The 26,396-nt window shown below is 42.4% G+C and overlaps 1 protein-coding gene across 1 annotated transcript in view; it reads right to left on the minus strand.

Annotated features, from left to right (window-relative positions):
• The window catches only part of LOC143291297 (neuronal acetylcholine receptor subunit alpha-10-like), a 268,633-nt gene that overhangs the window by 65,356 nt on the left and 176,881 nt on the right, over positions 1-26,396 (minus strand). Inside the window, exons 2-3 of the mRNA XM_076601149.1 lie at positions 26,074-26,285; positions 25,175-25,284 (exon numbers count right to left, since the gene is read on the minus strand). Of these exons, the coding sequence (XP_076457264.1) occupies positions 25,175-25,284; positions 26,074-26,285 (322 nt within the window). The remainder of the gene's footprint in view (positions 1-25,174; positions 25,285-26,073; positions 26,286-26,396) is intronic.

The following is a 26,396-nucleotide window of genomic DNA, read 5'->3' on the forward strand; positions in this document are numbered from 1 at the left end:
CATGGATTTGATGGTAACAACAATGTGGCTTTAGTCATCCGGTTGATACTGATGTTATATTTCTCGTCCCCCCTCTCTCTCTCTCTCTCTCTCTCTCTCTCTCTTCTATCTGTCAGTCTCTCTCTCTCTGTGTGTGTGTGTGTGTGTGTGTGTGTGTGTGTGCGTGTGTGCGTGTGCGTGCGCGTGTGTCTGTTCTTTATCATATTCTTTCTGCAGGACTTTTAAAAATTTTTTTTTTTTTACATTCTCTCTTTCTCCCCTTTTCATTGAATATATAATTATGTGCTATTGAAACTGATGTAGATTAGCAAGGACAGACTGGAAAAAAATGGACCATGCCTAAAATCTTAATCCTTGAATAAAAAAAACATTTTGAGTTCTGAGTTCTCTCCTCCTCCTCCACCCACTCTCTCTCTTTCTATGGCTCGCTCGCTCTCACTGTTTCCCTTTCGGTTGTGGTCTCATCTCATGTTTAATGTCAAATTAAGCTAATTTCCAAGGTCTGTTTTACTGGATTTTATACAAGTAGAAAGTAATACAGTGTACTCTCTCTCTCTCTCTCTCTCTCTCTCTCTCTCTTCCCCTCTCTCTCCTCTATATCTCCGTGTCTCTGCCTCTGTCTGTCTGTTTGTCCGCCCCCACCCCCACCCCTCTCTCTCTCTTTCCCACTCTCTCTCTTCAGTCAACCTGTCCGTGCGTCCATCTGTCTATCTCTATGTCTCTCTGTCGGTTAATTTTTTTACCAGTTTTGCGCGGCTAATTTTATTGTCACTCTTCCTTTCTATCACTCTCGTGCATTCGTGACTTTTTTTTTTAATCAATAATTTAAACAGCGAGAAATTCACCACTCCTCTAGCAAGACCAGAAAATTAAGGTAAAATGCGGCAAAGTATATTATATATCAATAGTTTACAAGAGTAATTCTGCACAGAGCTAATTTCCCTTGGGGTGAGACACGCTTGAAGCTCGCTCGACACATCTGCTGAAGGAAAAAAATAATCATCCAAACAGTCAGTCTACAGAAAACACAAACCGCAAAACGTTCTGCAGGAAGTCATTTATCAGATTCCACTTAACAGCGCCAAAAAGGCGAAGACATTTTTTTTTTTCAGACTCTAGTAAGCTTGCGCAACAATTTGAGTGGGCGAAAGTGAACGAACAAACGAACGAACGAACGAACGAACGAAATTTTATTTTACGAGGGTAAAGGAGTAAGCACAAAGTACTTTTTTACATCCAGCCCTCTGGGCATGAATAATAATTGGAAAAAAAGCAACAAAGTAACAACAACCACAAAAAAAAAAAAAAAGAAAGAAAAAAAGCGAGAGTCAATTCACAACACCAACGTCAAAATTGCATAAGCATGTGCAAACATAAACATAGAACTTATGTACAATACAATATCGCAATAGATGAATAACAACGAGGACAATAGGGTAGGGGCGTGGTGGAGAGCGGAAGGAAGTATGGACAAGGGGAAGAGTAAAGAAGGCAGGGGAGGCTGACAACAGACAGATATAGTAACAGTGACAGTGGAGAGACATAGAGACTGACAGGGGAGGAGAGAGGCGTATATATATTGAGAAAGAACAAGAACAACAAGAATGAAAAACACCCGAAACGTCATGAACAATAATACCAAACAACAATGACAACGCGATATGTTTCCACTTACAGTTTGACCTTTGTTGATTTAATTTAAAATGCGCCTTTTAGCAACAACAAAATTAACAACAAAATCCAAAACCATCTATCTATCATCCACTCCTGTTTTGTTTTTCCTCCTCAAAATATGAAACAGTGGAAGTTTTTTTTTCCGTATCACTAGAACAAACTGCTAGAAATAATTCTTATGCATGGGGCATGAATCAAGATATCAGTTTGAATGGGTATAAGTTTGCCCCCAAACAAACAAACAACACCCACCTACATTTATCTATCTATCTATCCAACTCTCTCTCTCTCTATATATATATATATAATCATGTGAACGCACAATGCGTTCTTCCTCGAACAATACAAAACCACGAACGAATATGGAAGAGAACAGACAGGCAGAACAGACATACGGACAGTGTCAGAATGTGTATTAGATAAAGTTTTATCAGCCATCTGGATGTGTTTGCTAGAAACAGTCGATCACTTGTGTTCACTTCATCTCAGCTTTCGCTTCTGTCCTCGCGATCTGATGTTATCTTTTTAGTCCTGTCTGTGGTGATAGTTGTGGGGAAGGTGGCTGAATGGTTAAGACGCTCCGCTGCCAATACAGACAGTCCGTGAGGGTGTGGGTTCGAATCCCGCTCTCGTCCTTTCTCTCACGTTTGACTGGAGAATCAAACTGAGCGTCTAGTCATTCGGATGAGACGGTGAACCGAGGTTCCGTATGCAGCACGCACTTGGCGCACTGATAAAGAACCCATGGCAACGAGAGTGTTGTCCTCTGGCAAAATTATGTAAACAGAAAAGAGGTACACAACTATATAAGCATGCACCGAAGTGTCTGACACGCGCGTTGTGTTATGCTGCTGTCAGGCATCTGTCTAGCAGATGTGGCATCTGTCTAGCATATATGAATTTGTCTGAACGCAGTGACACCTCCTTGAGAAACTGAAACTGGAAACTGAAAACTTTGTCTGAAGGCGGTTAAATCAGATTGTAGTGTGCGGGGCTCAACATATGTGCAGACATGTTAGTGTTTGAACCCCATCCCCACCCCCCCTCGGGTGTATACGCATGCAGAAGAACAAATACGCATTTTGCAGATCCTGCAATCCATGTCAGCGTTCGGTGGGTCATGGAAACAAGGACATACCCAGCAAGTACACCCTCGAAAACAGAGTATAGCAGTCTAAATGGTGGAAATGTTATATATCAGTTGTAATGATGTTTTGTATATATATATGGCGCGGCGCGCGCTGCGCGCGCGTGTGTATGTGTGTGTGTGTGTGACTGAAACCTGATTGAATGACACAGGAAACGAATGACGAGCGCTGAAACGGCAGCTTGCCAGTCGGCTCTACCCAGGTAGACGCAGCCTTTTGTGAAAATGACTCAGTGTTTGTAAAGCGTTTAGAGCTTGGTCTCCGACCGAGGACAGGCATTATATAAGTACTCACATCTCTCGATCCCTCCCTATACCAACTGGAATCCTAAAACATATTCTTAAGACATCAGATTGACAACAGTACAGCAGTCTTGTTCAGCAAATATAGTACAGGAAACGAACGACAACCACTATTAATAAAAGTGCTTCTTGCAGCGCGCGGTGCGTTGCCTCCTCCTTTATTTACCGCCCCGTGCACACTGGGGAACACTTCCCCAGAGGAAAAACATCAGAGGACAGCTTTATGTGCAGCATTGGGGGTATCCTGCCAGCGTTTTGCTTGTCCTCTTGTGTTTTTTGTGTGTCCGTTGTGAGGATGGTAGTGGACACAGGTCAGCGTGACCGAACCTTTCGCTGGCTGGGGATCTGTGAGCACGGGACGTCATAACGTGTGCTGCTATGGATCTGTCTGTCTGTCTGTCTGCCTGTCTGTCTGTCTGAACGTCATAACGTGTGCTGCTGTCTGTCTGTCTGTCTGAACGTCATAACGTGTGCTACTGTCTGCCTGCCTGCATGTCTGTCTGAACGTCATAACGTGTGCTGCTGTCGGAATGTCTGACTGTCTGTCTGAACGTCATAACGTGTGCTGCTGTCTGTCTGTCTGCATATCTGTCTGAACGTCATAACGTGTGTTACTGTCCGTCTGTCTGCATGTCTGTCTGAACGTCATAACGTGTGCTACTGTCCGTCTGTCTGCATGTCTGTCTGAACGTCATAACGTGTGCTACTGTCCGTCTGTCTGCATGTCTGTCTGAACGTCATAACGTGTGGTGCTGTCAGTCTGTCTGCATGTCTGTCTGAACGTCATAACGTGTGGTGCTGTCAGTCTGTCTGCATGTCTGTCCGAACGTCATAACGTGTGTTACTGTCAGTCTGTCAGCATGTCTGTCTGAACGTCATAACGTGTGTTGCTGTCAGTCTGTCTGCATGTCTGTCTGAACGTCATAACGTGTGTTGCTGTCTGTCTGCATGTCTGTCTGAACGTCATAACGTGTGCTGCTCTCTGTTTGCATGTCTCTCTGAACGTAATAACGTGTGCTACTGTGAGTCTGTTTGCATGTCTGTCTGAACGTCATAACGTCTGCTACTGTCAGTCTGTCTGCATGTCTGTCTGAACGTCATAACGTGTGCTGCTGTCTGTCTGCATGTCTGTCTGAACGTCATGACGTGTGCTGCTGTCTGTCTGTCTGCATGTCTGTCTGAACGTCATAACGTGTGTTACTGTCAGTCTGTCTACATGTCTGTCCGAACGTCATAACGTGTGCTGCTGTCTGTCTGCATGTCTGTCTGAACGTCATAACGTGTGCTGCTGTCAGTCTGTCTGCATGTCTGTCTGAACGTCATAACGTGTGCTACTGTCCGTCTGTCTGCATGTCTGTCTGAACGTCATAACGTGTGGTGCTGTCAGTCTGTCTGCATGTCTGTCCGAACGTCATAACGTGTGTTACTGTCAGTCTGTCAGCATGTCTGTCTGAACGTCATAACGTGTGTTGCTGTCAGTTTGTCTGCATGTCTGTCCGAACGTCATAACGTGTGTTACTGTCAGTTTGTCTGCATGTCTGTCCGAACGTCATAACGTGTGTTACTGTCAGTCTGTCAGCATGTCTGTCTGAACGTCATAACGTGTGCTGCTGTCTGTCTGCATGTCTGTCCGAACGTCATGACGTGTGCTGCTGTCAGTCTGTCTGCATGTCTGTCTGAACGTCATAACGTGTGCTGCTGTCTGTCTGTCTGCATGTCTGTCTGAACGTCATAACGTGTGCTGCTGTCAGTCTGTCTGCATGTCTGTCTGAACGTCATGACGTGTGCTGCTGTCAGTCTGTCTGCATGTCTGTCTGAACGTCATAACGTGTGTTGCTGTCTGTCTGCATGTCTGTCTGAACGTCTTAACGTGTGCTGCTGTCTGTCTGCATGTCTGTCTGAACGTCATAACGTGTGCTGCTGTCTGTCTGCATGTCTGTCTGAACGTCATAACGTGTGTTACTGTCAGTCTGTCAGCATGTCTGTCTGAACGTCATAACGTGTGCTGCTGTCAGTCTGTCTGCATGTCTGTCCGAACGTCATAACGTGTGCTGCTGTCTGTCTGTCGGAACGTCATAACGTGTGTTACTGTCTGTCTGAACGTCATAACGTGTGCTGCTGTCTGTCTGTCTGCATGTCTGTCTGAACGTCATAACGTGTGCTGCTGTCTGTCTGTCTGCATGTCTGTCTGAACGTCATAACGTGTGTTACTGTCTGTCTGAACGTCATAACGTGTGCTAATGTCGGTCTGTCTGCATGTCTGTCTGAACGTCATAACGTGTGCTACTGTCTGTCTGTCTGCATGTCTGTATGAAAGCGCCTAGGTCACTCTCTGTCTATGTCTCTGTTTTCTGCCTCTGTCTCTTTCTCTCTCACTTCTCTCTCTGCTGTGAACACATATCTACGTTGTGTGTGTGTGTGTGTGTGTGTGTGTGTGTGTGTGTGTGTGTGTGAGTGTGTGTGTGTGTGTGTGTGTGTGTGTGTGTGTGTGTGTGTGTGTGCGTGCGTGCGTGTGTGTGTGTGTGTGTGTGTGTGTGTGTGTGTGCGTGCGTGCGTGCGTGTGTTTGTGTAGTTATGTATGTAGATTTCTGTATGGGTCGATTGCCTTCACAATTAAAACAGTTTTCATTGTCATTGGCTGTCTCTCTCTGTCTCTGTCTCTGTCTCTCTCTCTCGCTCTTATTATTTTGTCATTGCAGATGTGTTGGAATTACTTAATGCAATATTCAACAAATACCTCTGTAGCTTTGATTCCAGGAAGGTACATAGTTACAGCCTCTGTCATAGTAGTGTAGTAACGGCAAGTGTGAACAAAGGCTAATATGAGTGTTTAATATCACCGGTGTAAAGTTAAAGACATTTTGTATGTGATTCTCTTGTGGTCCTTAGATAATTCATCTGATTTTCAAAGTTTTTATGTTTTTTTATTTTATTTTTTTATTTTAATTTTTTTTTACTGAGCTTTACTGGTCATTCTTTCAGTTCATCCACAAATCTGTCTGTCCGTCTCTCTGTCGGTCTTTCGCTTTCTGTGTTTCTTTTCGTTTCAATGCTCCATTTTACTATATCTTCTCATGCAAGTCAGTTTAGTTTACCTCCGATAGGCAGTGATAGAATAGTAATATTCGATCCTCTCTATTTCTGCCCTTTCTGTCTGTATCTCTGTTTGTCTGTCTTCCTCTGTGTGTGTCTCTCTCTCCCACCCACCCACCCCCCTCTCTCTCACCTCTTTCTTTCTTTCCCCTTCTCTTCTTCTCATCGTTGTCTGCCATTCTCTCTCTCTCTCTCTCTCTCTCTCTCTCTCTCTGTGCGAAGAATCTAAATGGCTTAAATCGCCACTTGTCTGGCAAGAAGCTCAACATTCCCGGAGTTGTAAAACGAGACAGAATCTCTACCAGGAGCTTTACATGTGCCCGGCTCTCTTCCCTGGAGGAGCCAAGCTAATTTCCCTGGAGGTAAGAAGAGCCAGAAGCTCAACGCGTATCCTGCAGGAGGAGAAATCACCCAAGCAATCAGTCCACAGTTGGCCACTTGGAAAACGCAAAAGCCACCGTTCTTTAACAGACCGAACAGGGACGATGGTCCTAGCAAAGACATTGGCTCCACAGACTGTAAGACAGGAGCTTGCGTGCGTCGGCTGAGGAAATTGAGATCACGAAATACAGTTGCATAGTGGTAGCAACAACATCGTTGAAAAAAAGAAAAAGAAAAGTTTCAACAAGAACTTTACACTTCATAAGGTAACACAGCAATTAACTTACACACGAAAACGAATGGTTCTTTGGTTTGAAACCTGAATAGGACTGAGATTTAAAAAAAAAAAAATCATTATTTGTAATGACAAAGGTTTTATACCAGACATTAAAGCTAACAGCGTTAAGTCACAAGTTTACAATCAGTCAGCTTGTTTTTGCTTTTTCCGTGTTTCGTTTCTATCATTTAAGACTGCGTTTTTAGCATTTAAGACTGCTCTGTGCACAATTCCGTAATTATTGTATCTTGACTAACTCCTGCTTTGTGCCTGAAGACAGCTGAATTTGTCTGTATTTTCGTACGGCACATAAGACAGGATTCTGTATATTCGTAATTTACAGTCCGACTGAAATATGAGTGTTCACAAAAATAGAAACAACAACAACAACAACAAAACTATTCAAATGCGGCTTTGAATCATAAAATTATCAGTAACAGTGTTTCTGAATTGGCGCACCTGTTGTGCTGGTTGAAAATGAAGCTTTCACCAGCCACCGTTCCCTATAAGCACTGTTTGTGGAGCTTGCTAGCTTTTCTTTCGTTGCGACCAGTGCACGCTGGAGTCAATCTCTGAGGTGATAACAGAGACTCCGGTTTATGACCATTGTTAAGGTGTGTGTGTGTGTGTGTGTGTGTGTGTGTGTGTGTGTGTGTGTGTGTGTGTGTGTGTGCGTGCGTGCGTGTGCGTGTATGTGTGTGTGTGTGTGTGTGTGTGTGTGTGTGCGTGTGTGTGTGTGTGTGTGTGTGTGTGTGTGTGTGTGTGTGTGTGTGTTGGCCTCTTCTGCACGCTGTGTTTTATGTGTCTTGCTGGGGGTGATTGTGGACACAGGTCAGTGTGATCAAACAGTTGCTAGATGGATTATGTAAGGAACGATGCCATTAAGTGCACTGTCTGTACTTTCATCTCTTTCTCTATTGCCCCATATGTTGTACCATATTGGTCTTTTTTTCTATCTATCTATCTATCCATCCATCCATCCATCTCTCTCTCTCTCTCTTTCTCTGTGTCTCTATCTATCTGTCTTCATCTCGCTAATTCTCTGTCTCTGTCCAGCTACCAATCTTAAAAATGCATGTGTCTTCGTAAAATCAGAGAGAAAGAGAGAGAGACAGAGAGATAGATAGATAGATAGATAGATAGAGAGACAGACGGAGGGGTGGGGGGTGGTGGGGGGTGGGCGGGGAGAAACAGAGACAGACAGACAGACAAATGCAGAGACAAAGAGAGAAGTGTGAGAGTAAGATTCAAAATAACCAGGATTCGCCATTTCTCTTGGAAGACGTTCACCACTTCAAAAGTTGTGAAACTTCAAAAGAGGGTTTTCAAGGGGCTTACAAGAGCCACTGTGCATGGAAGTCTAAAATGTTCACTACTAGAGAACAAAATCAACTTTTTTTTTTAATATTCTTTTCAACCATAGGATGAAAAATGCGCGCTGGCAACTCCCCAGCCATTTTTTTATTTTTATGGAGAAGACATTGCTAAAGCAACCAGTCCCCAGCTGTCCCAATTGCAAAAAAACACAGCCATGAACACTGCTTCAGAGGACAGGACAGCTGACTGTACTTGACTGATTGATTGATGTGAATACTTATATAGCGCCTATCCTCGGTCAGAGACCAAGCTCTAAGCGCTTTACATACACGGGGACTTTTGCACCACAGGCTGCCTACTTGGGTAGAGCCGACTGACGGCTGCCACTGGGCGCTCATCATTCGTCTCCTGTGTCATTCAATCACATTTCAGACGCACACGCATACACACTCAGACAGACGTGTATGACCGTTTTTATTTACCCCGCCATGTAGGCAGCCATACTCCGTTTTCGGGGGTGTGCATGCTGGGTATATTCTTGTTTCCATAACCCACCGAACGCTGACATGGATTACAGGATCTTTAACGTGCGTATTTGATCTTCTGCGTGCGCATACACACGAAGGGGGTTCAGGCACTTTACACACCAAGGACCGGAGATAGATCCGACCGAAAAGTGTTGTCTGTTCTTTTGCATGGCTGATCATACTCATCATCACAATTCCACCCACACCTCCTCCCCCCCCCCCCCCCCCCCCCCCGCTCCTCTATTCTACCGTGTCGTCATTTAATTTTTCTTCTTTTATTAATCATCGTCATTGCCAATATCATTATCACCATTATTTTTACGATTGTAAGTAATAATGCTATCATCGTCATCATCATCGCTGTCATTTATTATTATTATTACTAGTAGTAGTATATTCATTATTATTATTAGTAGTATCATCATCATTATTACTATCATTATTATTATGAGTAGTAGTAGTAGTAGCAGTATCATTTTTATAATGTTTATAATGATGATGATAAAGAACAGTTGGAAAAATAAAATAAAATAAATGATGTTCAATATCAGCATCAGGAAAATCAGCAACAGCAACAACAACAAAAAACTGGACCAGCACACTGCTACAAATATGATTGATTATTCACCCGACTGAAATCTGTTCATTGGTTTTCATGGATGTCATGGCCTTCCCATCGTGTTTTCCCCTACACGTTCTACAATGAGCATCTCTTGTTCTTATTCTTACAGGCCAGCCGACCGCACAGGGCCATATCAGGACTGTCAAACCATACAAATGCTGAACCGCATCAACACAAAATTGTCACATTCACACACACACAAAAGGCAACAACAAAATAACAAAAAAAACCAACAAAAAACATAACCCCAAAACAAAACAAAAACAAAAACAAACAAACAAACAAAAGCAAAACAAAAAACAAAGCAAAAAAAAAAAAAAAAAAAAAAAAAAAAAAATCCCCAAGACATACTAAGACAAACCCACAAAACACAGTTCATGACACAGTATCCCAACCATTCAGCTCCTTGTGGCAAATAAGACAAGGCCATGCTGAGGACGCCAGCCATTCCGCATATTTTACCATCCCCATATTACAAAAAAATCGTAAAAAAGGAAAAACAAAACCCAGCAACAACAGCAAAACTTCAAAACCAAACACAAAATACATAAAAAAAAGACTCTATAGGCAAATAACACTTCAGAATGGGCAGCTAGTGCCCGTTCCTGTGTTTACATCTCACTACCTAATCGCCAGAGCAAAACAGCCCAGATAGTACATCATAGACTGCAGAAAAGAGTAACAAAAAAAGTGTCAAGGCTTGCTTGAAAAAAAAAAAAAAAAAAAAAAAAAGAAAGAAAGAAAGAAAGGAGAATGGACTGGGAAGGTAGAAAAAAAAGAGACAACTTTTGAAGAAAGAAAGAAGAAAAAAGCGGAAAAACAAAGAGAGTGATAGAAAAGAGGAAATTTCTAGCACAGAATTTCCAGAAAGCGTTGATGGAGCATCTCTTTTGTATCTGACCATGGACACGTGTGACAGGGTCAGTTTGGCGTTGGACGTATTTTGTATTTGTATTTTGTATATATATATTTTTTTATCACGACAGATTTCTCTGTGTGAAATTCGGGCTGCTCTCCCTAGGGAGAGTGCGTCGCTACACTACAGCGCCACCCCCCCCCCTTTTTTTTTCCTGCGTGCAGTTTTATTTGTTTTTTTTTTTTCCTATCGAAGTGGGTTTTTGTACAGAATTTGCCAGGAACAACCCTTTTGATGCCGTGGGTGTTTTTTTACGTGCGCTAAGTGCACGCTGCACACGGGACCTCGGTTTATCGTCTCATCCGAATGACTAGCGTCTAGACCACCACTTAAGGTCTAGTGGAGGGGGAGAAAATATCGGCGGCTGAGCCGTGATTCGAACCAGCGCGCTCCGATTCTCTCGCTCCCCCCCCCCCCCCCCCCCCCCCACACACAAATTGCACATCTATCCTGCTAAGAAATCCTATGAATGATCTGTCTCTCTGGCCCTACAATCATATTCCTGGTAATAATTGTCTCGCTTAACTCCCACATAACGTAAGCAGGATGCAGAATTAGGCTGCATTGTCGCTTGCCAAACAGAACAGGACAGTCGACGATCTGTGAGTTCTCAATAATCCAGCTCTGATCCACGCACATGAGATAGGTCTGCCGTAAACTGAACCGTATAGAACGCGCGTCTTTGAATCATCTCTCTCGATAACAACCCGTGGCGGTTCTGAAATTGCTGCGTTTTGTCCGACTTCTATATGGGGGCTTGAAGAGAAGGATTTATCAGCCATGCCCCCACCCCCACCACCCCAATCCCCAAACCATACCCGCAGTGTTTCTATAGAGTTTGTTAGCTTCTTCTTGTATGGTCAGTTTCTGTTTGTGTCATTTTCCCTTAGGGGGGGAGGGGTGGGGGTTGGGGGATATCTCACATATTATAGAGATCTGGTTTTTGCCCGCTAATTCTCTGCTGGTTGTCTCTGCCTAACCCTGTGATTTTTGTTTCTGGTTTTTGATGGTTGCAAAAAAAAATACCGAGTTGAGTGTGACCCATCATCAAAGTTGTAGTCAAGAAACAAGAAAGAAAGAAAGAAAGAAAGCGACACACACTCTCTGACTGTCTGTCTGTATGTCTGTCTGTCTGTCTGTCTGTCTCCCCTTCCTTTCTCTCCCATTTTCTTTCAGGTAAGAATTATGATTCAGTTCACACTGTGTAACCATCGCAAAACTATCGAATATCAATCGTTCACAGAACGTTTTTAACGCATCATATTGTATCAATTGGTTTGTAAGGGGAGGGGGATGCGGGGGGAGGGGGGGGGGGGGGGGGCAATGGTTACGGGTAGACGTGTGTGAGATGTTTAGCGATATGGGATAGATAGATAGACACCTAAACAGAAAGACAGAGATAGACAGAAAGACAGTCAGACGGACAGAAATAGAGTGACAGACAGACAGACAGACAGAGAGACAGACATATACATAGACAAATTGATAGATAGATAGATAGATAGATAGATAGACAGATAGATATACATACAGATATATATATATATATATATATAGAGAGAGAGAGAGAGAGAGAGAGAGAGAGAGATAGATAGATAGATAGACAGACATGATGGCACGAGAGGCAGCGCACTTTTTTAACCGAATTTTCGGCAACACATACATTTGGAGGCCATACATACATACATACACCTCTTGTGAAGAAGAAAAATATGAACAGCGAATGGGATGGAGAGGGAAAGAGAGAGAGAGAGAGGGGAAGGAGGGAAAGAGTGAAAGAGAGACAGAACGCAATAACTTTATTGAAAAGGCCATATGACCCGTTACAACTGATCATGCTGACAATGTTAGAGTGATCTGTTGTTATAATATACTATACTATAAACACTATCAACAATGTCAAATAAATCTTCAAAAGAAAGAAAGAAAGAAAGAAAAAAGTCACGAAAAGGGAAAAAACACTAACGAAGTCGGTTTGCATAATAAACGTATCTACCAAGGTCAGGGAGGCAATGCTCATTATGCATTAAACGCTGACACTCGAGAGAGAGAGAGAGAGAGAGAGAGAGAGAGAGAGAGAGAGAGAGAGAGAGAGAGAGAGAGAAGACAAGACAAGTCAAATTCTTTATTTTCGAGGATAATAGATAAGCACTGGCGCACTTAAAAAAAAAAATCCAGTCCTCGCCCTGAAACAGGGTCTACACTACACAATACTACATGCCATTGCATGCACTACACAATGCTACTAACAGTCATAGAATGCGAATACTATACTACATAAAGGCATAAGCATGGTAAAAAAAAAGACACACACACACACACACTCACACACACACACACACACACACACACACACACACACACAGGCACAAGCATGGTATTCATTATCGACATAAAAAATATGTCTTTTAAAAAAAGCCAAGAAAGAGAGAGAGAGAGAGAGAGAGAGAGAGAGAGAGAGAGAGAGAGAGAGAGAGAGAGAGAGAGACTTCTAGTCGTGTGATAAATTACCTTTGACGGTTGCTCTACCAGGGAAAGTATTAAATCATATCCACAGACCGCTGCAGTTAGTTGTCGTTCGAGTCCTTTGACTAATGATATCAGACTGATTAATTTCTGTGATTACATTCCGTGTTCTGCAGCACACGATAAACATATTACTCAAACAGCGTGGGACGCTGGCAATAAAATTCCCTGTGAATCAATACTAATATTTTGACACACAAATTGAAAACGCAGACTGCTTAGTTTGTTAATGCTAACGTTCTGGCAAACAGAACAAGACTGTTCACTTTCTTTACTTATATCTTTACTTCAACCAGTGATCTGCAGACAGGGGATACGTACCTACGCAAAAGATGAGCCGTAAAATTTCGTGTATGAATTATTGCATTTAACAACCCACGGCTTTCCCGGAAATTAGCATGATTTATATTTTGGTCAACATAGGGTGACTGTTGATTTTACGAGACACATTCTATTCTTCATTCATTATTGGTGGTTTTTCATTTTCTCCTTTCCCTAGTTAGCGTCATGCGGGTCGATTTGAAAAAAAAAGAAAAAAAGAAAAAAAAAAAAGTACGAATGCTCGTGCATGTTTCCTCTCTCAGTCTACCTAAAATCCTTATAGATTCGCATGGTCCATGTTTTATTTGCTTGTGTGTTTTCTTTGAAGAACAAGGCGATACAACGTATTTTCTCTCTATCTGTTCACCTGTGTTTGCATTTTTCATTGCCTGTCATTGTATACCACTGTCTGTCTGTCCGTCCGTCTGCTCCTCTCTCTCTCTCTCTCTCTCTCTCTCTCTCTCTCTCTATCTCGCCATTCTCACTTCTTAATGCTCCTGATTAACCTGATATATCTATAGCTGCATTGTTTTGATCCTTATGTCTTAAATGATATGATTATGGTCTGTTCACTTTCCCCTTCATGAAGGGTCTAGGCCTAAAATGAATAAACCATCTGAATCTGAATCTCTCTCTCCCTCTCTCTCTTTCGCGGAGACTGCATTAAAAAAAGAAAAGAAACGATGCTAGATACTTATGATGTGCATCTCTGATGACACTTTTCTTCTAGAAATGCAGGAAGATATCCTTAGGCCGTTGATAGGTGACCGAAATGAAATTAACAACTTTATAAGGACGAAGACAACATTAATAGAAGAACGAAAGCGTTGGAAATGAATGACAAAACGAAAGAAACAGAAAATATCAAGGAAAAAAAAAGAAAGAAGCAAACAAACAAAAGAAAAAGAACACACGAAGAAAACAAAATGAAAAAAGAAAAAAAAGAAAGAAAAAACAAACAAAAAAACCCCAAAAAACCCCAGAATAATAGGAAATACAGTTTGTGCTCCAAGCTAATTTCATTGGAGATGCTACTGACAAAAAAACAAAAAACGTTTCGAATATTCAACGGGCGTGACCAATGAATAAATCGGTCGGCGATAAATAAAGTTAGCTTTTTTCCGACACTTTTTTTCCCCACAATCTAGATTTGGTACTTAATAGAAATGTGTTGCTTTTTTTCAATGAGAAGATTTGAGGGTATAACATTTTTCATTTTGTCGACTCCTAGCGCACTCTCTCTCTCTCTCTCTCTCTCTCTCTCTCTCTCTCTCACACACACACACACACACACATACAACACACACACACACACACACACACACACACACACACACACACACACACACACACACACACACACTACGGGGGAAAAAGAGAAAGAGAGATTTAAAATGACTTTAAAAAAACAACAACCCAAAACCCCCATTTCTCTGGCGAAAAGTTTCAGCACTCCCAAAGACGCAAAAGGTCAGAAAATATCAATCAGGAGGAGCGTACAAGCATGGCACTGTTCCCTAGGGAATTGAAAGCTAATTTCCCTGGGGGTCAGACACTCTGGAATTCTCAAGTAATCTCCTTGCGGGGGGTGCGGGGGGTGGGGGTGGGGGGGACGGAGACGTCATCCAAACAATCAGTCTACAGTTTGCCCACTTGGAGACCACCAGCCCTCAACTCTACCCCCCCCTCCCCCCAAAAGCCATGGATCGGATTGTACTTAGCATTCCCAACAGGGTACTGAAGCTGGCAAAGAGATGGGTGTGTTTGGCTGGGATTTGATTCTCAATGGAGTCAGCTGAAATGTGTGTATTTATCATTCAACGAAGAGGAACGATAACTGGAACAAGAATAAGGATAAGAATAGAAAAAACCCCAACAAAAACAACAACAACAGCAAACAAACAAACCCCCCAAACACCACCCATTATCATTACCATCACCATAATCATCGTCATCAGGAGCAACAGCACATCAGTGATATCACTATAATCCAGTGTTGTTGTTGTTGTTGTTTTTTACTACTGTTAAGTCTCATTCATGCGACATTACCGCCACCATAATCACCAACGATTTTCAACGTTTACTTGAAATGTCGGACTGAGTAAAGCCTTTTTTCTACCCAGTTTTTTCTTATTAAAAAGAGAATCAGGAATGATTATTTCAAGAAAACTGAACGGGTGAGAGAAATTAACATGAGCAGAGAGAGAGAGAGAGAGAGAGAGAGAGAGAGAGAGAGAGAGAGAATCACAACATTTTTAGAGTGAAGCCTGAAAATCAGCAGCCACAACTTGACAAGAGCTGGAATCACAGCCACACATTTATGTTTTTTGTAGAAAAAAAAATCAGTTTAGCCTTTATCATGACTGCCTTTTTGAACCACACCTGAATGCAGTTCATCAGACAGGGATTTGTTGCCTGCAGTAAGTGACCTGGCCCGGTCTCCTGTGTCGCAGCACTTCACGGTTTACATTCTAGCCTTGCGAGAACTGTTGAGATGGATCTACATGGCTTGTCCTGCGGTGCCAGTCTTCGTACCGATTGTTCGTACCGATTTGTGTCTGCACATACTCATCCATTTCTTCCCACAGTCTTGTGAATCAAGCTGTTATTGTCAAGCTGTTAGATAAGACAGGAATTTGCACAATTTCTGCATTTCCATTCCGACTGTGATCTATGAAGTCTACATAAGCTGATAAAAAAAAGAAACAGGGGCATATAAAATGTGTTCTTGAATCATGTCGTTTACACCCCCCTACAGAGGCTTCTCAGAGAGTGCTTTAATGTGAATGGACCCTGTAGGGCTTGATTTATGCACCACTTTCAACCGAAAATTGTGTCGGTTTTTTTTTTCTCCTTTCTTGTAGCAATCCTCATCTGGGCTTGTTTCTCCATAGACAATATTTGGGAATGTGGGTCATGTCCAGAACCCGCCCTGGCTGTGAGTGTCAGCCGTTGTTTGCTCCTTCTGATTTCATGGCCCCTTTTGCTTGCCGACAGAATTCAGTGCGAACCAAAGTTGCCGGTGTAAAGAGCGTCTGGTTTTGTGTTTGTTTGTTTGTTTGTCTATCTGTCTCCTTTCCAGCTCCTCCTCATCCTGTCTCTCCTACTGTCACATTGCATTTGGTTAAAACTAATAATAATAATAATAATAATGGATACTTATATAGCACACTATCCAGAAATCTGCTCTAGGTGCTTTACAAAAACGCTTTTGTTAACATAAAACATCATATCTATGTTACATACACACACCAAAATGTGACCACACACACACACACACACACACACACACACACACACACACACACACACACACGCTGCATACATACATTTTAACATACATGTGTATCTAACAGCTACCCTAACACATACGCACACATAGGGAGGCACAAACTTACACAGACACACGCAAAATACACATTCATATACATGCATGTAGTTATGTACACATACATATGTATACACACACAGTCAAGCACAGCTAACGCAAAGGAAGTGGACCTGCCACAATTGAACTTATTGCTGAGGGAAAAGGTGAGTTTTGAGACGAGATTTAAAAGATACGAGGGAATCAGAATGAAAATAAAATCACAGACAAATGAAAATAAAATCACATAGCAAAAGATGAAAAAAAGAGTGATATTTATGTAAAATGAATGACTATTTATTCATTTTTTTCTGTGTCGTCAGATATTGCAGATGGGTCATATATTTTCTAACACATACACATACATTTACGCGCGCACACAAACAAATACACGCACACGACGCACATTGACAAACACGCACACACACAATGATGAGTAAACCTACAACCATGAGACTTTGCGTGATTGTTTTATGACATGTTATTGAAGTTTTGTCACGAGTATGTATGAAAATATTCTTTGGGTTTTAATTCGTAGCAGTTCCAGTTTTTTACCCATTGTAAATTTTGAGGATTTCGGAATACCCAAAATTTCAAAAATTCATAAAAAGTACAATAACTAAATAATCAACACAATCTCACGTGAAAATGAAAATAATGTCATTGTGTATCAAGTCCACATAACAAAAAGTGTCTGCATGCACCACATGGACCACAAACCCGATTCATCTGATACATTGTTTGGCGGCCATTTTGATTAGTTTCCATAGCAACGGGTATTCACAGAAAACTAAGAACACTTTTTTTGTGATCCACAAGTGATGATACACCTAGTAGACAACAAAAAAGAAAAAAAGAAGAAAAAAAGAGATATAGTCGGAGAGAAAAAAAGTCGTTATTTGACTGTAGTGTCTGGCCTTAACGCACCGTGAGGAGCCATGAACTCAGGAGGTTGGTTGGGTGTTGTGCCCCGCAGTTGGGTTGTCTTCGGGGGAACGATGATTATTTACTCAGTTTGCTGGTGAGAGGGTGGACAGGGTGTTTGGGAAAAGAGAAGTGGTACCATGATCGGTACCTGTGCTGCCGTTATTTCTGCCACTGCTGTTGTTACTGTTGCTACTATTACTGCTACTACTACTACTACCACTACTACCACTGCTGCTGCTGCTGTTACTGTTGCTACAACTACTACTACTACTGCTGCTGCTGTTATTGTTACTACTACTACTACTACTGCTGCTGCTGCTGCTGTTACTGTTGCTACTACTACTACTACTGCTGCTGCTGTTACTGTTGCTACTACTACTACTACTACTACTGCTGCTGCAACTGCTGCTGTTATTGTTGCTATTACTACTACTACTACTACTACTGCTGCTGCTGCTGTTACTGTTGCTACTACTACTACTGCTGCTGCTACTATTACTACTACCGATGCTGCTGCTGTTGCTACTACTTCTACTACTGCTGCTGCTGCAACTTCTGCATCCACTACTACCAATACGACGACAAACACTAGGCCTTACATTAACACTGCTGCTGCTGCTGCTGCTCTTGCTATACCGCTACTGCTGCTGCTACTGCTACTACATTTACCGATGCTGCTGCTATTGATACTACTACTACTACTGCTGCTGCTGCTATTACTACTACTACTACTACCAACACTGTTGCTATTGCTGACACTAACATTGCTTTTCCACTGAAACCTTCATTCTTCTAGAAAATATCTTTTAGTTTGCCAAACACCATTACCTCAACAATCGCCACATTCGTCTTAATGAAGAAACAAGTGCACACGTACACGCACGCAGGCGCACGCGCGCGCACACACACACACACGCGCACACACACGTACACACACACACACACACACACAGTGACACAGAGAGAGAGAGAGAGAGAGAGAGAGAGAGAGAGAGAGAGAGAGAGAGAGAGAGAGAGAAATTGATTCCCTGGAAGTAGCATATCGTGTGAACGTTGGGTTGAATCATTACTATCTAATCGGTTTACCTTGGCCTTCGATTCTCTTAACTTTTGCTTGTAACTCTTTAAGACTCAGATATCATTTCATGAGAACCAGAAAAAAAAAAAAACAAACAACAACTACAGGCTAACATATTTCTGTCGTGCGCAAAGACGTGCTCCGTCTATTAAGATAAGAGCATTACGCCTACTTGCTACGCGCACTGACTGCCATGCCATGCTGAAGTTCTGCAGAGCGAAAGTCCTGGCCAAAATTGCCAGGATTAGGCCGATGGCGGGTCTTGACCGTCAAAGTTAATTCTGCACTTTGCCAGCATTGCGTATCGATTGCTTCGCCGGTGTCTTTCTTTGGTTCGATGTGAAACATCGCTGTCGCTTCTTCTAAATTGCCCATTGACAGCCATACCCATTCAGATCACGTCCCCAAGAAACCACTGCCCGTTTGCACTCTCACGTCCTGCGCCTTATGATTAATGGGTAAAACAAGGAGCCCCAGCATTACACCACTGACCTCCTTTCCCCATCAGTGCTAATAGGCAGTTTAGCCAAGTATCACCACCACCAGCATTTTACATTCCCGCCAGTGTCAAGGCAAGGATGAAATGCATCAGGCGTTTATATGGCAATGGCTATGTCTTATAATCATTGGGTGTTTTGATAGGCAATACACATGGAAATAGAGCACTGTACAGAAGTAACTTCCATTTGCGCTTCTGCAGACGCATCCACGGACCATTATCCTGGCAAGTATGGTTTCAGAACATCGAGGCAATAAAGAACAGGACTCTCAGTTATTCACAGCCTTCAGCTGGCGACGTCTCAGCGCTGTGTCAGGTGGATGGAAAAGGGGTGCATCCCAAAGGACGTCCACTGCGCCCGTTGAAGAGACGTATGCTAAAGGGACCCCGATACTCGTGGTAATAACAATGGATGTTGTATAGCACGTATGTTTTTTTTTGTTTTTGTTTCTTTGTTCGTTTGGTGTGTTTTTTTCTTTTAGAAATACTGTTTGAAGCGCTTTACGTTTCGTGGGCCCCTCCTCCTCGTCCTCCTCATCCCAGAGAAGAGAGAGAGAGAGAGAGAGAGAGAGAGAGAGAGAGAGAGAGAGAGAGAGAGAGAGAGACAGACAGACAGACAGACAGACAAATAGAGACAGAGAGACAAAGAGAGAGACAAAGAGAGAGACAAAGAGGGAGGCAGAGAGAGGGAGTGAGGGGGAGACACAGAGAGAAAGAGACAGAGAGAAAGGGACACAGAAAGAAAGAGAGTGAGAGAGAGAGAGAGAGAGAGAGAGAGAGAGAGAGAGAGGGAGAGATGAGGCATAAATAAGAAAGAAAGAGACAGAGACAGAGAGGCAAAGAGAGAGACAGAGAGAGGGAGAGACACAGAGAGAAAGAGACACAGAAAGAAAGAAGAAAGAGAGTGAGAGAGAGAGACACAGAGAGAGAGAGAGGGGGGGGGGGAGACGGTATCTTATTCATATCACAGGCCTAAGCCTATGGATAAAGCAAGCAGGAGTGAGGTGGAGGGGAGCAGAGAACATCTAAACAATACCCGTGACTAGAAAGATGTGGGTGGGGTGGTGGGGAAGGGGTGGGGGTGGGGTAAAAACAAAACAAATACAGAATATAGTAAATGTTCATTCCTTATTAGACGAACATCAATACTGGTCCAGTGGGTCCAGTTTGAAATCCCGGAGGGGGGCAGTAGGTGCTGGCGTTACCATCTCCTTTTCTTCGTTCGTGGGCTGCAACTCCGACATTCACTCGTATGTACACGAGTGGGCTTTTACGTGTATGACCGTTTTTTTTGTACCCCGCCATGCAAGCACCCATACTCCGTTTTCGGGGGTGTGCATGCTGGGTATGTTCTTGTTTCCACAACCCACCGAACACTGACATGGATTACTGGATCTTTTACGTGCGTATTTGATCTTGCGTATACACACGAAAGGGGGTTCAAGAACAAGCAGGTCTGGACATATGTTGACCTGGGAGATCGGAAAAATCCCCACTCTATACGCACAAGGCGCCGTTACCGAGATTCGAACCCGGGACCCTGAGATTGAAAGTCCAACGCTTTAACTACTCGGCCATTGCGCCCGTCAGTGGAGTTACCGAACAAGGCACTGTGACTGGCAGTGGAGCCATGCAGACAGGCGGAAAGAACAAGGCGGAGGGACCGGGCCGAAATGAGCGTCACCTTCTTCAGCCTGTGGATGAAGCAATTAAGGGGGACGAGGAAGGACTCTCTCTCTCTCTCTCTCTGTGTGTGTGTGTGTGTGTGTGTGTGTGTGTGTGTGTGTGTGTGTGTGTGTGTGTGTGTGTGACTTACAAACATATATATCTCCATTCCCTATTCATTTGTTGTATTTGTATTTGTATTTCTTTTTATCACAACAGATTTCTCTGTATGAAATTTGGGCTGCTCTCCCCAGGGAGAGCGCGTCGCTACACTACAGCGCCACCCATTTTATTTGTATTTTTTCCTGCGTGCAGTTTTATTTGTTTTTCCAACCGAAGTGGATTTTTCTACAGAATTTTGCCAGGAACAACCCTTTTGTTGCCGTGGGTTCTTTTACGTGCGGTAAGTGCATGCTGCACACGAGACTCTGTTTATCGTCTCATCCGAATGACTAGCGTCCAGACCACCACTCAAAGTCTAGTGGAGGGGGAGAAAATATCGGCGGCTGAGCCGTGATTCGAACCAGCGAGCTCAGATTCTGGACGCGTTACCTCTAGGCCATCATTCCACACACTCCCGTCATCGTCATCCTCCTCCTCCTTTTCATCATCAGTATAAACTCGTCGCTGCAAGTTGCAACATGGAATCAAAAAAGAAGAAAAAAAAATCAAAAAAAAATCAAAAAATCATTAATTCCATACCAAACGCTGCCGAGGAAATTCAGGTGATACTTTCAGACTACACAGCACAGTTAAACCAGGTACTAGACATGAAATACCACAAGACATTTACAAAATATGAAAAGAACGAGACTGTGGGAAAGCGTGCATGAGAACACTTATAATGACCATACTGATACATTGCACAACAACGAAGAGTGGTAACGCTCTCCATTAACAAGATACATAACTTCATCGTCAATGAATACAGTGAATAGATAAAGTCAGGAAGAGATGACACACCGTGACAATTGCTGTTACAGAAAACTGGGCGATGGGAGCTGGGGAGCACGATCAGTACGTTTAGAGTACAATGCACAGAAACAACATAAGAGCATGATGGACACACACACACACACACACACACACACACACACACACACACACACACACACACACATGTCCGTCTTTCCGTAAAAGAGGCATACACTTTGTTAGAAAAATCAGCATGGGGGCGATTTCATAACCGATGGAAGGAAAAGTTTTTTTTTTTTTTTATAATATAAAGGGACATTATTCCCCGAGAATATTATTAAAGAAAAGATACCGAATCCATCAGCTTGCTATACAAGATTAATAACTTCTACTTTCTTCCGTATAAAACTTGATGCGCTGAAGACAAAGTATAGTAAAAATGTTACATGCAGCTGTGGTCAGCAGTTCAGCTTGCATCATTGTTTGTTTCACTGTCAGCAGTTACGCACCTTCTTGCCCAAGTATTTCAAAGAGAACAACTACTCTGCAGATGATTTTTCGGAAGTTATTTCTGACGATGTTCTTATGGTCGAACTGTCACAGGTATTAGTTCACAGCCCTATTTCTACATTCCTTTAATGTACTTCATAATTGTATTAATGGTTTCTGATTCTTATTATCATTATTGAATTGTTACTGTTAAATATTACTGCATGTTAGGTATGCATCTTTTGGTACATTTCTACTTTTTCTGTTTTCCTCTCGTCAGTTGACTCTCTCAGATTTTGTTCGAGACCAATTCTGAGTTTAACTCTCAGGCTGTTGTCAAATTCATTACGGACCAAGTATTGTTCTAATGTCAAGTGCATATGCTTTAGTAACGTGACAGTTAAGCAGAAAATTTTTGACTGTAGATTGATGAAGCCTTATGTACACGAAAGTGTGTCTTCACAAGCGACTGATAACGTTGATATTTTTTACTTTTTGCATTCATTATCAGTTGTTTCGCTTGTTAGTTTAACGACTTCTCTTCTACGAAGTCCTTTAAGTAATTTCCTGTAATTGTATTTAGATTTTATTTTCAAATCATTTGCCACCTCTGCTGTTGCTGTGATAAATGATTCGCTGAAATAATGTTTTAATTCCATTGCCTGTGATTTGTTTATTGTTATGATGGCAGTTGTCTTTCTTCCCTATATGTATGCATGCATGCGTGTAAAGAAAGAAGTGAGGTGATGGGGGGAGGGGAGAAGTGTGTGGGTGCGCGCGCGTGGGTATGTGTGTGTGTGTGTGTGTGTGTGTGTGTGTGTGTGTGTGTGTGTGCGCGCGTGTGTGTGTGTGTGAGCGCGTGCTCAGTTATTGTTTTGCCGCAAAGGGGTGGGAAAGGAGTTTTACATGCTTTTTGTCTTGGTGGCGGTTGACCCTTCAACTGTGATTTCATGTTCTTAAATGTTGTAATTATCTTACTGAATATTTTCTTGTTATATTATTGAAATGTTTCACTTTATCTTAAAATGTAATTTTTGTTTTCTTACCTAGATGTTTTCTTTTGAACATGATAGTAAATATGTATGCTGTGATCAAGGAAAGGTGTGCCAGTTGCTCATTCGTTTTTTCGGTTTTATCTGTTGATGAGCATTTCTCTTTTTAAATGTTATTATTATTTACTGAATATTCTCCTTTTTATAATGATTGAAACGTACACACAAAACGATGCATGCGCGCGCGCGGGCACACACGCAGCACACACACAGTTGTTACACTTTGAATGTAATAGTATCTTACCCACATGTTTTTCTTTTTACATAATAATTGATGTGTGCATGGTGATAAGTGAAGGGTGTGTCAGTTTGTTTTTTTTGCTGACGGGCATTTTATTTTAAGTGAGCCTAAAGAAAATTTTCTGTTTTTGGTTGAAGCAGATAATAAAGTATTTTGAATTGATTTGAATTGAATTGAAATTTCAACCCTCATTTGCCGGTTTCCCCCAACACTCCATTTATCCACATTCCTCTTCTCTTCTAAACGATAATACTCAAATGTATATATTGATACTTTTCCAAAATGTCTTCAGTCACCGATATGTGTGACGGGACATTAAACAAAATTCCTCCTCCTCCACACACACATACACGCACACACATGCACACACAGACACAGACACACATAGACACATACAGACGCACACAGGCACACATACACACACACACACACACACACACACACACACACACACACACACACACACACACACACACACACACACACACACACATACACACAAGAGCGCTCCAAAGACGATAGGGAGATGTAAAGTAAAACAGGACGTCAAAAATTATGTTTGAAACTTCTAAGGAAGAATGTGACCAGTGCGGATACTTAAAACAAAATTAGACAAGAATCTGGAACAAAAAAAGTTCATGATATGCAGAAAGCAAACTAAAACAAACAGCAACAATATCACCACATAATATCGCTAATGTGAAACTATCATCCCATACTGTTCACAGTAAATGCATGTCTCAGACGTGTGTGTGTGTGTGCGTGTGTGTGTTTTCATACACAATTTAAAGAAAAATGTTATAATGCATCTACTGATAATTCTGACGGAGGACAATTCTGAAATGATAAAATAAAGGATAACAGAAGCGATAAAAAGAATTACGCATAATGAGAATTACAAACAAAGTATTGAGGACGAAATAAAAATAACAAAAGGGTAATGTAGGCCTACTATTTTAGCGTCCTAAATTCTGGGGGCCAGTTCAAACAAAACTTGTTTGTGTGTTTTGCAAAATGGAAGCATATGAGAAATGACATGTTGCGTGTAATCAACCCTTTAAATCTAGGACTGGGCATAATACGACGTGAAATGACCCAAATAACATGAACTCGAGCCGACACTAGGAATCTCAAGGCGATATCTTTTTGTTTCCCATCAGAGTTTGCGGGGGTCAAAAACAGAGTGAGCAAGATGGCGGCACGTTAGTTTAGCGACTGAATCTGCATTAAACTGAGTGAAATAAGCCTAAAAAGTATGAGTCGATAACAAATGAAAATTATTTACAACACAAACCAATGGTGAGGTAATCCTGCAGTTTAGAATACTAAACTCAGGGGCCGTTAAAATGAAAAAGTAGAAGGTGTTTTAGACTGACTTCGATGCGCTGAGTCGAATGCAACCCTCAGCTAAGCTCTAAGACCACTCCTTTTGCCACGAAACTGGATCAAATGCACGGTAAGTAGTACTCCTTCCCGACCTGCACGCCATTTTGACTGCTGATCACGTGGGTGAAATGGCTCGCCGATAGTTGCTCGGGAAGTGACCGACTGAGTTTACTATTTATTATGTCTCTGTTTTATTGACAAGGAGTGGCCGTAGAGCTTAGCTGAGGGTTGCAGTCGACTCAGCGCATCAAGGTCAGTCTAAAACAACCTCTATTTTTTTCATTTGAACGGCCCCCTGAGTTTAGTATTCTAAACTGCAGGATTACCCAATGGTGAAATCGTTTCATTTGCACACGAACATTGCCAGTTATATGCAGGTCCCTGAATTCAAGACGATACAACAGGATCTTCCACAATAAATGAGGAAATAAGAAACAAAATAACGACTTACAAGTTGTAAAGGACAATGTCAGGAAGCCAGATTTTCTCGGAGGGCAATCTGACGTCAGTGATGTTGTCATACTCTTCGGGATTCCACGTCAGCAGTTCGTCACGCCATTCCTGTGTCACACACACACACACACACATCACGCTGCCATTCAGCATGACCCAAAACCATATCTTTGTTTTGTTGTTATAGCTGTCGGAAAGGGAAAAAAGATTTTTAAAAATTAGATAAATAAAATCAGTGAATAATGTCACAAAGGGATAGATACAGATTTACCTACAAATTTACAGAATGTACATTGCTCCCGAACTCCTGGCCTTATTCTGCACACACACACACACACACACACACACACACACGCACACACGCACACACACATATGCGCACACGCACACGCACACGCACACACACACACACACACACACACACAAGACAAAAAAAGGGAGAGAGAGAGAGAGAGAGAAAAGACTCCCCAGACATATATTTGTATTTGTATTTCTTTTTATCACAACAAAATTCTCTGTGTGAAATTCGGGCTGCTCTCCCCGGGGAGAGCGCGTTGCTACACTACAGCGCCACCCCCCCCCCCTTTTTTTTTCCTGCGTGCAGTTTTATTTGTTTTTCCTATCGAAGTGGATTTTTCTTCTGTTGCCGTGAGTTGTTTTACGTGCGCTAAGTGCATGCTGCACACGGGACTTCGGTTTATCGTCTCATCCGAATGACTACCGTCCAGACCACGACTCAAGGTCAAAGTGGAGGGGGAGAAAATATCGGCGGCTGAGCCGTGATTCGAACCAGCGCGCTCAGATTCTCTCGCTTCCAAGGCGGACGCGTTACCTCTAGGCCATCACTCCACATAGAGACGCACATGCCCAGAGACAAACCTGACTGATGATACTCACATATTGGTACCAGATGTTGGTCTTGAGGATCTGGTCCATTTCGTCCACGTCCAGAATCTGAACGAGCGAGAGTCCGAAACGGACAACGACAATGTCCGACGTGTTGACCACTGGCCTACCCTCCTTCCCCTGTTTCTCGTAGCGCTCCAGAAGGTCCTTGACCAGCTGTTTCTCCTTGGACTTGATGTCCATCGGTTCTAGGGCCTCCACACCTGACCACACAAGAATCAAAATTCAAGGTTTTAATTAATAACCTTTGACGTGACGCGAATTGAGGACATGGAGGATTATAGCATAATCAAGAACACAACTAGGAACATCAT

Source organism: Babylonia areolata, chromosome 1 (assembly GCF_041734735.1).
Source record: "Babylonia areolata isolate BAREFJ2019XMU chromosome 1, ASM4173473v1, whole genome shotgun sequence".
NCBI lineage: Eukaryota > Metazoa > Mollusca > Gastropoda > Neogastropoda > Buccinidae > Babylonia > Babylonia areolata.